The 14,963-nt window shown below is 33.4% G+C and overlaps 1 protein-coding gene across 3 annotated transcripts in view; it reads right to left on the bottom strand.

Moving 5' to 3' along the window:
- LOC129221919 (peripheral plasma membrane protein CASK-like) overlaps positions 1-14,963 on the bottom strand; it is a 246,374-nt gene that overhangs the window by 61,316 nt on the left and 170,095 nt on the right. For all 3 annotated transcript variants that reach the window (XM_054856297.1, XM_054856298.1, XM_054856299.1), the window contains exon 2: positions 14,821-14,933. In XM_054856297.1, the coding sequence (XP_054712272.1) occupies positions 14,821-14,933 (113 nt within the window). The remainder of the gene's footprint in view (positions 1-14,820; positions 14,934-14,963) is intronic.

Raw genomic sequence — 14,963 nt, 5'->3', positions numbered from 1 at the left:
TGTACAACTTGTATTGACCTAAAAGGGTGGTGGTGAGGAGGGCATGACCCCACATCAGTTTTCAAAAGGGTGCGCAAAGCCTGAAAGTTTGAGAACCACTCGTACAAATCATGTTCCAATCGAAACGCTTTTTTTTTTCGGAAGATTTCTATTTTGTTCTAATTGTATTATACGTGTTTTGATTAAATTATTTTTTCTTCGATGGGGGTAGGGGTTTTATTTTTTCTGATTGCAATGTATGCTCTCTTTTTTTCATTATGTTATAACTGTTGCTTAGTTAAATTAAATTATGAAAAACTGTAATTATTCTAATAAGGATAACTACCGAAAGTTATTCTCTTCACTTTGAAGGAAGAGTTTTTCGTTAATTCATGGAACTTATTTCCAACTCTAAGCAAGGAATCACCGTGTAGTCACAGTTAGTACAATGTGTATATAAGTCAAAATGTTAAAATTGAAGTCACTCATATGGGCAAAAAACATTTAAAAGACGAAACGCGAAATGAAAATATTTAATTTAGGTTAAAAACTTTCATTTAAATTGAGTACCTGCGATAATTTTAAAAATACTTTTTGACCACACAGAACTGAGAGCATTGAATATAATGAAAAGTTTTACGTTTCTAAAATTAAAATAGAGATTGGAAATAAAATCGTACGAAAACATCATTAGAAAAATCTTTTTCTTGAGAAAAACCAATCAGAAAATAATAAAGCCAAATCACCCAATCAATGAGTTGCTATTTAAAACTTTTTCCTCTCTTTTTTTTTGGACAAAATTGTAACTTAATTTGAATTTCGAAGCAATAATCTCGGAATTGCTTTCGTATTGAAATCAGAAAGCAATGTGGAGTAATATGCAGGATAAACAAACAAGTTGGCGTTGCGGCGAAAGGCACACGAAGCAGCGGAGGGGAAAAAGAAAAAAAAACATAATTCTAGAACTAAATATAGGCAATGAATTTTGCTTCTCCAGCTATATTAAATCTGCGGAAATCATTAAAAACGAAACATTTCCATGGGGAGGCCTTCCTTCACTTTAATGCTTTCGCCGAGGGAGGAAATTGGTTTCGGAAGATAGAAAATGGCGCACAGACACACAACTGGATGTGGAAGGGAAAAATAAAGCTAGCCTGCCACCCAGCGTGTGCGTATTTCCAAAAATAAACTAATTCGCGGGAAGCCGGTTTTAGGTCGATGTAGATAATGAAATTTGAATGCGGCTATTAGGAGAAAGATGGGCAGTAATAACGTGGAAGAGATTCGCCCAGCAGCAGGAATTGCTCAAAGTGCAACAACCCGGAGTTTTGGTCGACGAATGGTCATCCATACAAGGTGCTGTTGTTTCGAGAACGTTGGAAATAAAATTAGATCTTTTGTCACAAAACGTCGGTTTATAAAGTCAAACAATAATCATTGGAATCATAAGTGTTCTTTTTTTTTTTTTTTTTTGCATTAAATTCAAAAGGAGGGAGGGGGGGTACTATACAGTTGAAAATTTTATGTGCCACAGAAGTATTTAAAAAAGGCTTTTTTTTAATTCATTTTTTTAAAGGGCTGCTAATAAACAAAATTTTGGCTAAACTATCCCACCCAGAAGCCAAAAAATTTAAATAAAAAAAAAAAACTCGCGAGTTTTAAATGCAAAAAGACAAAATTGTTCGCAGTTTTTAAGTTTGCTAGAATGAATGTAATTAATGCTTTAATAATAAGAAGACTCAAAGCTAGACAGTAATTTTTGCTTGTAAACGGCTATTCTAGGTCTCTCGTTCCTTTCACTATCAATGAATATAATAATAACTAAAAACTTCAGAACCTTTTAATCACTAATTACGTCCAAGTTTTAAGAAAATATTTCAGTGTTTCTGTAGTTATTCAACGAATTTGGTTTTTTGCTACAATTTTACAATTACGCTTTCTTTCATTTACGTTCAAAAGTATAATACATTTCTTCTCGCGCGTAAGAAAAATTGATACGAAAGAAAATTCATAAGCGGAAATTTAAGTTTTGCTGCAATACTGAACTCAAGTTTCAGCAAAAGTTGAAATTTTCAAATTTAATTTTTTGAGTTTATGTATCTTCTCCTGAGCAAGACAATATAATGAGCAAAGTTGAAGGTCTCGAGTAGTTGTATAAACGAGGGAACATCTTGATCAAAATTATGTATTGAAAATCAACCTATTACTGAAGGATCTAGCCCTAAATATCTAGCAATAACTCTGGATGAACAAGTGGAAGAAATTTAAGACAACTGATAAGGAGCATTCCCACGCTTTTTTTTTTATTACAGTAAAATTAAGTGTTGGGTCAATTACTGCATATACTTGCCATCGAAAGATTATTTTTAACTTTTTAGTTCATTTTGCTACTAAAGCGTGTTTTTTTAGTTTCTTAAACTATTATTTTATTTTTTACTTTTTAGTTAATTTTGCTACAAAAGTGTGTTTTTTTAGTTTTTTAAACTATTATTTTATTATAATGGAATGTATCTTAGTATTCTATTGCATTATTTGCATCAGATTGTTTTGAATGCTTTCTGGTAAATTCATGTGCAAACATTGTTACACTCCGCAGCTCTGATTTTTACGTTGTAAGTAATTCTAATAAGCCACTGGCGTTTTGTCCAAAGGAAACTTGGACTCACAAACATACAAGTTAAGCTAATAAAAGCGTGTTAATTAGTATAAACTAATAACCTATCGTTAATAAATAAATTTGAATATAGAATATTGCATTGCCATCGGGTCTGAGGTTGCATTCCAAATTTTAAAAGAATCCGATCACAAAAAGTGGGCGAAAATTAAGTTGCAATATTATAAATTTAATTTCGGTGTAGATGGGATTAGAACGCACGCCCAATAATTCCCGGAGGTGGGCGTCAGCGAAGACCCGCGCCTTCTAGACAGTACGACCACGAACGCTCACAAAGTAGTAGAATGTACTAACAGTAATAAGCCACTAGCACTTAATCCAAAAGAGTTACTCACAAACATACAAGTGAAGCTAATAAAAGCGTGTTAAAAATTGGCTCAATATAATCGATTTTTTTTTTTTTTTTTTTTTTGTAAAAAAAGACTTTGTACGTGTTTAATCTCAAATGAAAGTTCATTCAATAGGTAACAAAAAGTTCTAACATGACAAAAGGGAATCCAAGACTGCTACCATTTAGACATACACTTTATTGACGATACATAAAATACAAGTACACTGAAAAACAAGAATAACAACCAACAACTGATTTCATCGTACTCGCTCCGGCTTTTATAGGCTACTGCAGCGCCGCTCACAGTTACGTTTCAACAGTACATACTTACACTGATGGTTTGTTTCTCAAATAAAACCATCACAAATGATGGGTTCAGAGTGGTTTTTAACTGCCTTACGCGACACACCTCACCAAAGCTGAAATTTGGAACATAAGTTTATTTCATAGCATAAGGGCGTGCTAAGAAGGGATTTTTGGAAATTTCGATTTCAAGGGGATGATATGAGACTGAGAACTTAGCTCACTTATATGAAAAATTCTCGGGAACGGGTTCGACTTCAGGGGTCGAACCAGATATTAACCAACTCAAAATTTTACGAAGACTACAAATATTTTAACCTCATCCACATAGAATGCTAATTAAGAGAGATCTTAATTTAAAAAAAAACTCATTTTTACGTTCACCTGAACATACGTCTATGCCAAAAAAGGTCCAATTTTTTCGGTATTTTGACCCTTGAAAAGCCCGTAAAAAATCATCTATTCAAAAATTTCCCCAACGCTTCGAACCTCGGAGTAAAAAAAATGACAGCAAAAAAGTTATGAGCGTTTGAAGTAAAAATAAATTAATTTCCAAAAGAAAATTATTCCTCCATCTTCTGCGAGGGATTAATTTTAGCTTAAAGAAAAACTGAACGTTATAATTTAATGCAGTAGTCTCTCGTCTAACTCGAAGTCTCTTTCTCGAAAATTCTTTTATCTCGAAATTTTCGTTTGATCCCAAAATAGTTTAGTGTTTTCAATATAAAGTTGTCTTTAGTATATCTCGAATGTCTTCCTTTTAAGTCGCAATTTTTATTAAAGTTTTTTTTTTCCTTTTATGCATGAAAATGCAGCCAAAATAAGAAGAAAAGTTTTTTTTCCTTTATGACGTTACTTTGCTTATCAGTTTGTATGAAGAGAATAATTTATTTACAATAGTGCTTCTTAATGCGCACCGTGTTGCGAGATAGCTTGAAAAGTAGCCGATAGGTCTACTTTTTGCAGTAGCGTACGACCTACAATTTCGTTGCTAGCTGAATTTGAGAGATTTTTCTTTGTGGATGTGGACTGGGCGGAAGTGAAAGATTACTTGTATATTCTGGAAAATGTAATTACGTGCGAATTCTTGTTCGACGAAGCGATTGTGCAAGTAATTCGTGGAGAGTCTGATAGTGCAGGCGCTCTCCTTGTGTGATGAAGAATCTTAACAACCTCCAACTAATCAGCAAGTATCAGATTTTGAAAATATTTTACGGCAGTATCTGCAAAATTATGACAGCGTGGACAAGTCGAATTGTGTGTACAAACTTAATGACTTTTTAAGATGCTATAAAAAAAAATAAAAACGCTCAAAAATAACTTTTTTCGAAGTATCTTAATAAAATTTATTCACGGTGAAGATATTTTTCTGTATCTAACAATTATTTTTATTCAAACATTACGTGTTGCAGTTTATCTATCACGCACTATTCCTGGAAAAAAAACCCGATAACTCAAACTACCGACTGCTTGGAAGTTTTAGCTGGTCCCTTCCATTCGAACTTCGAGTTATTGAGAGTGACTGTACATAACATTAATTCCCTGCCGGCTATTTATTGATACAAGCACATTCAGTCATTATTAAAAAGAGTGAAAAGCAAATATCTTGGGCCGTAGGGGTTTCAGAAACGCACATTTCAAGTTGAGGTTATTTTTCAGCAAAACTGGCAAGCAGCTGTTTCCTTTACTGGGCAAATATATTCCACAATTGCAGAATGTAACCAATCGTTAAAAAAAAAATTTTTTTTAATATGTAGGGGAAAAAAAGGAATTGCTTTTGCTAATTTTTGCACTTTTTATGCTTTGACTGCTAAAAGGTTCGTTTAATTTTGTTCAGTTAGTGCAAAGAAATTTTAAAAATAACGAATAAATTTTTAACTTCTTCCAATAGCATGCAAAAATTTTTACCCTTCACTCAACATAAACATTTCCTTTTTTTTTCATATATCTCTCTCTCTTTCTCCCTAGCACTTATGGCTAAATTATCGAGTTTTCTACTTCGCTGTTCCCGAGAGTTTTCTGTGGTAGGCATGGTAATAAACATAAATGGATAATAGTAACACTGCCTAAAACGAAAATGACAGTAATGAAGAAGAATTAGACAAAAAAGGGCTTATTACATTATGAAAGAGAGCCATTAAAATAGAAAGCTATTTTAGCATTTTACTATTAGCTTAGCAAGGCGGCGTGTCACAAAAGCTTCAGCAGTTTTACGTGTGACTGAATAACGTGGTAGATTTCTAATAAAAGAATTCATTTAGGCAGAAATGAAAAACTGACAATAAGTATAGGTGGCATGCAATTAATAGGTTCTAATATATGTTTTGGTTATAGTTTTTGTTGAATACTGCATTGTATTAGGTCGAAAAGAGAAATTATGACTGAGAATTAAAAGGAAGAAAACCAACGTTTTGTAGTACAAAATTACAGATTACTGCAACGCGTTTCACACAAAACTTTAGAAAGTACATTTACATCTATTTTTTACACTGCCTTAATTATGAGAAATTAATGAGTATAACTGAAGATATAAACTGTCTCTATGGCCATACTCAACCGGTAAACCACAGCTTTGTCAGATACAGGGGATCCTGGGGTGTAATGTAATTCCTTGACGTTGTGGTTCTTTTTTCAGCTTGGACCAGGGCTGCAGCAACACCGTCCACCGGCGGCGGCGCGGCTGGTCCTGAGCACTGTCCACCGGAATTCACTTTTGCTGGGCGGTGGCTTTCATGTCCTACACACGCATGCTCATACACACTCCCCTACGCGCGCACGCCTTTACACACATACACACGCCTACGTGCACACACGTAAGCCTACACACACACCTATACACACGTAACCACCCAGGAGGAGGGACATGCTTGGGGGGGGGAGCCATTTCAACAATAACTCTAATCAGTAGGGTCTTGTCGCAACTCGTGATTGCGAAAAACATAATTTGAATTCAAAGTTTCGGAATTCAAATTAGAGTTAAGTGGGGGAAGTGGGTCACAGATTTTTTTTTTCTTGAGTAATTACGATTGCTTATTGTTTTCATTTGATTGTCCTTCACGTTGTGGTTCCTTTTTCAGATTGAACCGGGTCTCAGCAGCACCTCCGTCCATTAACCCCTGCTCCTTTGCTGTCCACCAGAATCCGCTCATCCAAGGCGGTGTTGTCCATGTCCTACACACACACATACACAAGCCTATACACAAGCGCGCGTCTACACACACACAAGCCTACACATAAGTGCGCACCTACACACACACATACTCCAACATACACACTCATTCCTACATACACATGCGCCTAAACCGCAACACACACACCTACACTACTACCCACACGCCTATACACACGTATCCAACCAGGAGGAGGGGCAGGCTTGGGAGGAACGGAGCTGTTTCTAGAAACAATAACCCCAATAAGTAGGATACTGTCGCAACTCGTGATTGCGAAAAACATAATTTGAATTCAAAATGTCAGAATTCAAAGTATTTTTATTATTATTATTATTTTTTTTTTTTTTGTTAACGGCTGTATCAGGAATGACTCGGCTTCTTGTATGGATAAAAAAAACAGATCTGTCTTCAGAGCCCCATCCAACCGGAAAAACCACATATAGTGGTACGTATGGGGGACTCTGGAGTGGGATATCATATGATACCATCTGAGTTATGTCAGAATCTACAACACAACACTTTCCTGACGAATCTTTTGTAGTGTGGCTATAATACGTTGAACCTTGACCTTGGAAATTATTTACTTCTTTTTGGGGTAATAGGGAAACGTGGTAGGGCTGAGCTGAGTTGGGTTACTCTTGTAGAAGTTTCGTGGAAGTATGAAACGCAACATGTGCCTTTTTCACTAAACTCCCCCAAAACAAGCAAACGCCTTTCAATGTCAAGCTTCAACTCATCAGAGCCATACTATACCTTTCAAAGCTCATTTCCCAAGCAAGGATAAAAACACATAGTTGCATTACGAAAAAAGCCCATTTTAGAAGTCTTAATATTCAATGTCTTGACATTAAATACCCGGGTTCACTTAAAGTGCAATAAAAATGCTACGAGTTAAATTTTAAATGAGGAAGAAATGTCCCCTACTGACGAAATATAAAAACAACTATCAAAGAAAACACTTAACTTTCATATTACTTTATCTTCCCTGGAATAAAATAAAATGACTAACAAATGACTTCGAAGGGAGCCCTGCCGTAAAGAAAAAAGCGGGCGCCTCGTTTTTATAATGCAATAAAATTTTGAGAGAGATAAAAGTTAATTGCGAAAGCTCGAGTTCCCTGCATTTGACAACGCGAATAAAGTGCTAAGATAGGGTGGAATTTAAAAAACCTAAATTGACCTCCTCAGTGGGGACAAGTGCCAAGTTATTTGTTAGAAAATCGGGTGTAAAGCGTTTGGAATGATTCAAATTTCACGGGAGCATTAGCCGTTAGGGTCTTATTGTTATTTACAGCCACAATCCCGGGGAAAGCTTTTTCAGCTTTTCGTTTTCAGTCGAATTACGAAGCGATTTATCCACCACTAATGAATATGTTCTTCGAATGTTTTTTATTGGCTTTTAAACTACTATTTAGCAACGGTTTACCGTGTTGACGAGTTTATGCATAATCATGTTGAATAATAATTTACTTCCTTGCAAAATTTTTATGGATAATTTATTTTGTACATATTAAGGTAAATGTATTAGCAGTTAAAGTTCTTTCTCTTTTTCAGCGCTTTTCATTTTCAGTTGAATTATGTAGCGATTTATCCACCACTAATGAGTATATTCTTCGAATGCTTTTTATTGATCAGTTGGTTATGATTTTTCAAGCTTAAACACTTAAAACTCCTATTGAGTAACGGTTTACTGTGTTGATGCATTTATGTATAATCATATTGAATAATAATTTATTTTCTAACAACATTTTGATGGATAATAATTTATTTTGTATTAGTAGTACATATAAATGTAAAAGCATTAAAAGTTCTTCTCTTTTTCAGTTTTTCGTTTTTAGTCGACTTACGAAGCTATTTATCCACCACTAATGTATGTTCTTCGAATGCTTTTTATTGCCGTGTTGGTTATGATTTTTGACGCTCAAACATTTACAGCTTCTATTTAGCAATGGTTCACTGCGTTGATGCGTTTATGCGTAATCATGTTGAATAGTAATTTATTTTCTAACTGCATTTTTATGGATAATTTATTTTGAATTTGTTTGAGGTAAATGTACTTCTTTTTTCAGCTTTTTATTTTCAGTCGACTGATGAAGCGATTTATCCACCACTAATGAGTATGTGCTTCGAATGCTTTTGTGTTGGTTACGATTTTTGAAGCTTAAACTTTCAAAGCTTCTATTTAGCAACAATTTAACTAAGTTAATGCGTTTATGCATAATCATGTTAAATAGTAATTTATTTTCTAACTACATTTTTATGGATAATTTATTTTGCACATCCTTGAGGTAAGTGTACTAGCAGTAAATGTACTTCTTTTTCAGCTTTTCATTTTCAGTTTACTGACGAAGTGATTTATCCATCACTAATGAGTACGTTCTTCGACTGCTTTTTATTAATGAGTTGGTTATGATTTTTCAAGCTTAAACTCTTCAAGTTACTATTTAGCAACAGTTTAACTGTGTTAATGCGTTAATGCATAATCATGTTAAATAGTAATTTATTTTGTAATGACATTGCAATAGATAATTTATTTTGAACATGCTTCAAGTAAATGTAATAGCAGTAAATGCACTTCTTTTTCCGTTTTTGTTTTCAGTCGACTTACGAAGCAATTTAAACACCAAAAATAAGTATGCTTTTCGAATGATTTTTATTAACGTGTTGGTTATAGTTTTTCAAACTTTAAACTTTTAAAGCTCTCATTTAGTAACGATTTACTGTGTTTGATGCGATTGTGCGTAATCAAATCATATTGAATAATAATTTATTTTCTCACTATATTTTTCTGGATAATTTATTTTGAACATGTTTATAAGTAAATGTACTTCTTTTTCTAATTACATTTTTTAGTCTTATTATGAAGCGATTTATTCACTACTAATGAGTACGTTCTTTGAAGGCGTTTTATTAACATGTATTCTAACTTAATGGTTTTCCAGGCAGACAGCATAACTCAAGAACGGTATGTCCTAGGAAGTTGAAATTTGGTATGTAGACTCATACTGGGGTCTAGTTGTGCACCTCTTCTTTTGGTTGCATTCGTGTGTTTTAAGGGGGTCTTTTGCCCCTTTTTTTGGGGGGGGGAATCATTGCTAACTTCGACGTAAACTCAAGTGGTGTTACAATTTGGCGGACACTTGGCGATATATCTCTAGTCCTTTGGTCGCCAAGTATTGCCGCCAAATTGGCGACAAATTTGGCGATTTTTTTTCCTTAAATCTGGTTTCAATTTGGCCACTGTTGGTGATATTTACAGAGTAAACAATTGAATCACATTAAATTTACCAATAACGGGAAAATGCCATTAAATTGGAGTAAAAGGAAGTCATGTGAGGCACACATCAGCTTGTTTCTTTTAATTTTATGGGAACGTAGGCAAAAAGGGAAAGTCATAACATTTTACAAATTATATCATAATACTTGAAAAAATGTTATAGAAATAAATAATCTACGTGGTGAATAATGAAAGGAATTGTAACATTAAATGAGAGATGGAATTAAAAAATACAATGATTAAAAAATTTTAAAAATAAAAACGTTATTCATTTTACAGGAGACAAACTGGAAGTAAAAAAAAAAACACATAATGAACTCATTTACGTATCTTTAGCATGAAAAATGCTCAAGTTAGATAAGATTTATATGGTAATGACTCATAATTACTGTATCTGAGCGCTTTAAGTTGAATAATAAAATATTTATGTATAATGAACGTCCATATCGAAATAAATTGGAAATAATAATAATAATAATAATAATAATAATAATAATATAAATAAATAAGAGTTGAAGAACACTCAGTCATTATTACCGATCTGAGCGTTTAAGATTTAAATAAAAATAATAAGTAGAAATATTTAATTCGAAACAAATTGCCGAATTATTTTCTTAAATAATTAATACGTAATGACAATACTTATCGTTAGCAATGAAGAAAAACAAAACAATAAATAGAACACCAAAAAAGGGAAAAAATAAATACTCTTTTTATAAGAATTGAATTTGAACTTTTGAGCTAATATAAAATAAGATATCACAACGTTTTTTTTTTTTTTTTTTTTTTTTTTTTTTTTTTTTTTTTTTTTTTTTTCACAAAACTGCATATTACTGCAGACACTTGTTTCGGCGCTACAAGGAACGCTTTTTTCAATACAAAAGAAGTGAGCTTGATGGTTTTTTCATCAATAAGCTCGCTTCTTTTGCATTGAAAAAGGCGTAACTTTGTAAAGCCGAAACACGTGTCTATAGTAACCTGCAATTTTGTGCGATAAATCGTTTTATCTCATTTTACGGTGTGCCCACGAATTGTATGGAATTGGCAAACGTCCAGCTCCAACAAGTCTATCTGAATGAGGGGAAAAAGTAAAACTTTGATGCTCATGATTCATAAATTTCAATGAGACTATGCTTAATTTAGAGACTAACACAAATCTTCAAAGCTGGTATCACTAAAAATGAATAAATTCGTCCATTTCCACCTGTAAACTCTATGTCTGCCTTTTCACTTCATCGGTGATTAGACTGTTCTCCATTTATAAATTAAAAGAAGCAGACGATAATATATATTCCAGAACTTTCTTGAATGTCAATGGTCACGTCGCAATGAATCACGTGAATAGCTATTCACTAATTGTGACGAATATAGAACTGTGACATCAATGCCGAAGCTCATTGAGAATAATAAGAAATCTTAACTACTCAAAAATAATTTTAAAAGTTTCCCTTCCTTTAGTTAAAGATATTTCTAACTCTTTTAGTGTTTAAACTTTAGCCAAAATACACATAAGGACTAGTATGTTGTGGCCATCACGAAACTTTCTTCTATATTTTTCTTTTTTTTTTTCTGATCCCTCCCCATGCTTGACGAGGAAGCAATATTCCCAACAAAAACAAAATTACACATGCAAAAACTTGACGACCATATCAATGTCTGAATTATTACAAAAGCAAAGCAAAGAGCGAAAATTGAAAGTTATTTTAAAAGCCTTGCTTGAGTTAATTACAAATATTTTATTTGTTAACAAACATAAGATGGCAACAGTTAAAAATTTTCAAGTATTTCCGATCATTTCTATACAATTAAAATCACGAAAAATATGCAGACGACAATCTAGAGCGGCCACAAAAAACTGGTCACACACAGACATGACACACACACACGGACACACATACACACACACACACACACACACACACACAGACAGACATTTTCGAAATGAACTCAGTACACCTCAAAACGTTCGAATCCGTCAAAATTCGAAAATTTGCACGAATTCAATACTTTCTTCTATATATTAGATATAGAAGAAAGTAAAAAACACCAGTAGTGGCCAGTGCTTCAGTAGTTGCCACTTCAAGTTTACTTTTGTACTTTGAAGAAAGAAATGAACAATAATTTTTTAGTACTTAACGTAATATAACTATCCTATTGAATCAATTTTATTCATCAGTGTTTAGTAAGTATAATGTAAATACCTCGGATGGGAGAATGTCAGATGGCCACTACTGAAATTTCCAGATTTTGGAGGATTAAGTTTGACACTGCTGGATTAAATTTGAGGGTTGATAAAAATTGAATAAATTTAAATTCTAATATACTTAGAAATCGGAAAGATTTAGAAAGCGTTGGACTATACAACACTTATTGAGTTTCAGGTAGTCAGTCAATTAATATTCTAGATCTATAGTTTTAAAATATATTTCACTGTGACCACTACTAGTGTGTTTTAAATCTTGAAGTGGGCACTACTGAAAAAAATGGCCACTACTGGTGTTTTACCTTAAATATTGCTAGTAAGTTCAGTTCAACTAAAGTATTAAAACCATTTTAAAGATTCATTTCAAAGGTTCCGTGTACTCTCAAAGATTTTTTTTTAGAAACATCCAAGAAAAAACTCTAAAAATACATCATAACGTCCACTACACCCCTTTTCCAAAATTTAATCTTTTTAGAACCATTACACACAAATACGAAATGCTTTTAGCAGCACCTTTTACCTCAGTTTAACCAAACAATTACCCTTAAAACCGTCTTGAAGATAATATAAAATGCCCGACTCCAAAATATGGGAACTCAGCAGATGTCTCAGAAACACCGCTATACATTCGACACAGGTATTGTAAAGCCTATGAATTTGTAAGTTATTAAAATAATTCTTTCCATAATGGCATGAGCATATGGAACTACGCCATTTGATAAAAGATATCTGAGACTAGCGTGAGAATGATGGAATTAATTGTTTTTGGTTCTTGAAACAAGTTAATAACTATAATTATGGCTTTAAAAATAATCGCAGTACCAGTCTACATTCATTTTAAGCACCCACCTAAATATCGCTTGGAAAATATTTCTGCTGTTATTTCTTCAGGTGATTAAAAGTTTGTGATAAAAATACCTTTGCAAAATTCTTTAACGTTGATCAAAGTAAAATATGGTGCCACTAAACTGTTTTACTGTTAAAATGAGTTAAAAGAAGAAAAATACAGATAAGAACCATAAATACCTTCAAAATTCCCAACAGGTCTATCATATTTTAGTTTTCTGAAGCAGTAAAAAGAAAAAAGGTATGCATTCTTTTTTTTTTTTTCAAACGATCAAGAATATTATTTTCTATCTGTTGAGTTAGATGATCAGAGAATATACTGTTACAAATTCTTGTTCAAAGTTTCTTGTAATGTATATACAACTCCCTAACAGTCGACTGAAGTATACGGTCAACCCCTTTCTGAACGATAAGATTTGTGAATGGAATAAAAAGAAAATATGAGAAATTTGTAGAACTTTGTAGGATTTTTAAAATATTTCTTCGCTCGGTATAAAACGCCGGGCGTCTTGTAAATGAGGGCAGAGTCAGTTGTGCTTTTTAACTGTCTGAGATTCGTCTGGGCCGTTGTTGTGATTCGTCTGGGCCGTTGTTCTGTTTATTGAGAGGCATTTGCGCTGTGTTTTTGCGTATTTGGATGTAAATACAAAAACACTGCGCAATGTTGAGTTTACGCTGTTATTTGATATCTGTTTAAATGCTGATGATTGGTTTAGAAGTTGTAACTACATTTCCTGTACATAGCTGTAAATAAAACTATTGCTGTGCTTTTCTCAAGAACTGTATCGTCATTCAAAGAAAGTTTGAAGTCGTATCACGAACTCTTAACAATACTGATTTTGCATTCACTGTTGATAAATTGGAAGAATTTTCGTTTTTTCTACTGGGTTGGATGTTCTGAAGACATATATATGCTGCATTTTCATTCACTGCTGATAAACTGGAAGATTTTTTTCCTACTGATGATGATGCTCTGGGGACATACTGATTTTTCATTCACAGCTGATACAATGAAAGATTTTTCTTCATTGTATCAGCTTCATTTTTTCCTACTGAGGTGGATGTTCTGAAGATATGCTGAATTTTCATTCATTGATGATAAACTGGAAGATTTTTTTCCCTACCGAGGAGGATGCTATGGGGACATGCTGAACTTTCATTCGCTGCCTATAAACTGCCCGATATTGTTTTTTATTAAGATGACTGCGCTAAGGATATGCTGAATGGGCAATGGCTAAAATCAACAACATTATTATAATAAATTGCTTTATCAATTTAATCAACGCTTCGTGAAATTCGCCAAAAATAGCCAACCTGTCGGAAAATCACTCTCCCCACTGGATACACTCACATCTTTAATTGCAACCATACTAAAATACTTGTAAGACATATCCTCTATTTTTATGTGCAAGATTTATTAGTTTTAAATTTAAATGCATTAATATTTTTCTAAGAATAGTGCTCAATATTCTTCTCAAATATTTGATCAATATTTTTTACATTTCTTACGGTATGTTCAGAGTAAGGTAAACCGTGGTTAACCAGTGACTAACCAGGTGCGCTCTAATAGAGCTACCGGTTGATAAAAATTAATGAAAACATAATATAGAAACTCACCGTGACGTCTTCAAATAAATTACTGACGTCACTAAATCCACTTACGGGTGCAATCGGTTACTCCATTCGAACATGAGTATTAATTATGTTAAGTCTAATAAATGTTAAGCGAAATGGAGATGGATTAGGCTCTTGTTTTTAATTTTCTCTACCCAAGTGCGATCAAAAATACCGAAATAGCTAATATTAGCAAACCAGACAACTCTACTGCTAATTTTAAAAAGAAAAAAAAATGAGATCGCACGCCAAATGTTATTCAAGCGAAAAAAAAATCTTGTGAAAAAATTAATTCGGCAGAGTGTGGAATGTTTTTTGTCGTTCCTATATATATATATTTTAATTTATTAAGCTGGTTTTGATACCAAACGCTACAATTTATAGCTTAGAACAAAAAAAAATGAAGATTTCAAAAAGGCATACCTTCTGTACTAAGGCCTGGACATGATGTAAATTTGGCAACGTCTACAATTTTCACAGCAAACTGCTGACCGGTCGTCCGATGCTCGCACCTCCGAACCATGCTGAACGGGCCCCTAGACAACAAAAGCAATCAAAAAGAGTTA

This window comes from Uloborus diversus, chromosome 5 (assembly GCF_026930045.1).
Source record: "Uloborus diversus isolate 005 chromosome 5, Udiv.v.3.1, whole genome shotgun sequence".
Taxonomy (NCBI): Eukaryota; Metazoa; Arthropoda; class Arachnida; order Araneae; family Uloboridae; genus Uloborus; species Uloborus diversus.
Note: the sequence above shows the minus strand (reverse complement) of the source record. Positions and strands in the feature narration are given on the sequence as shown.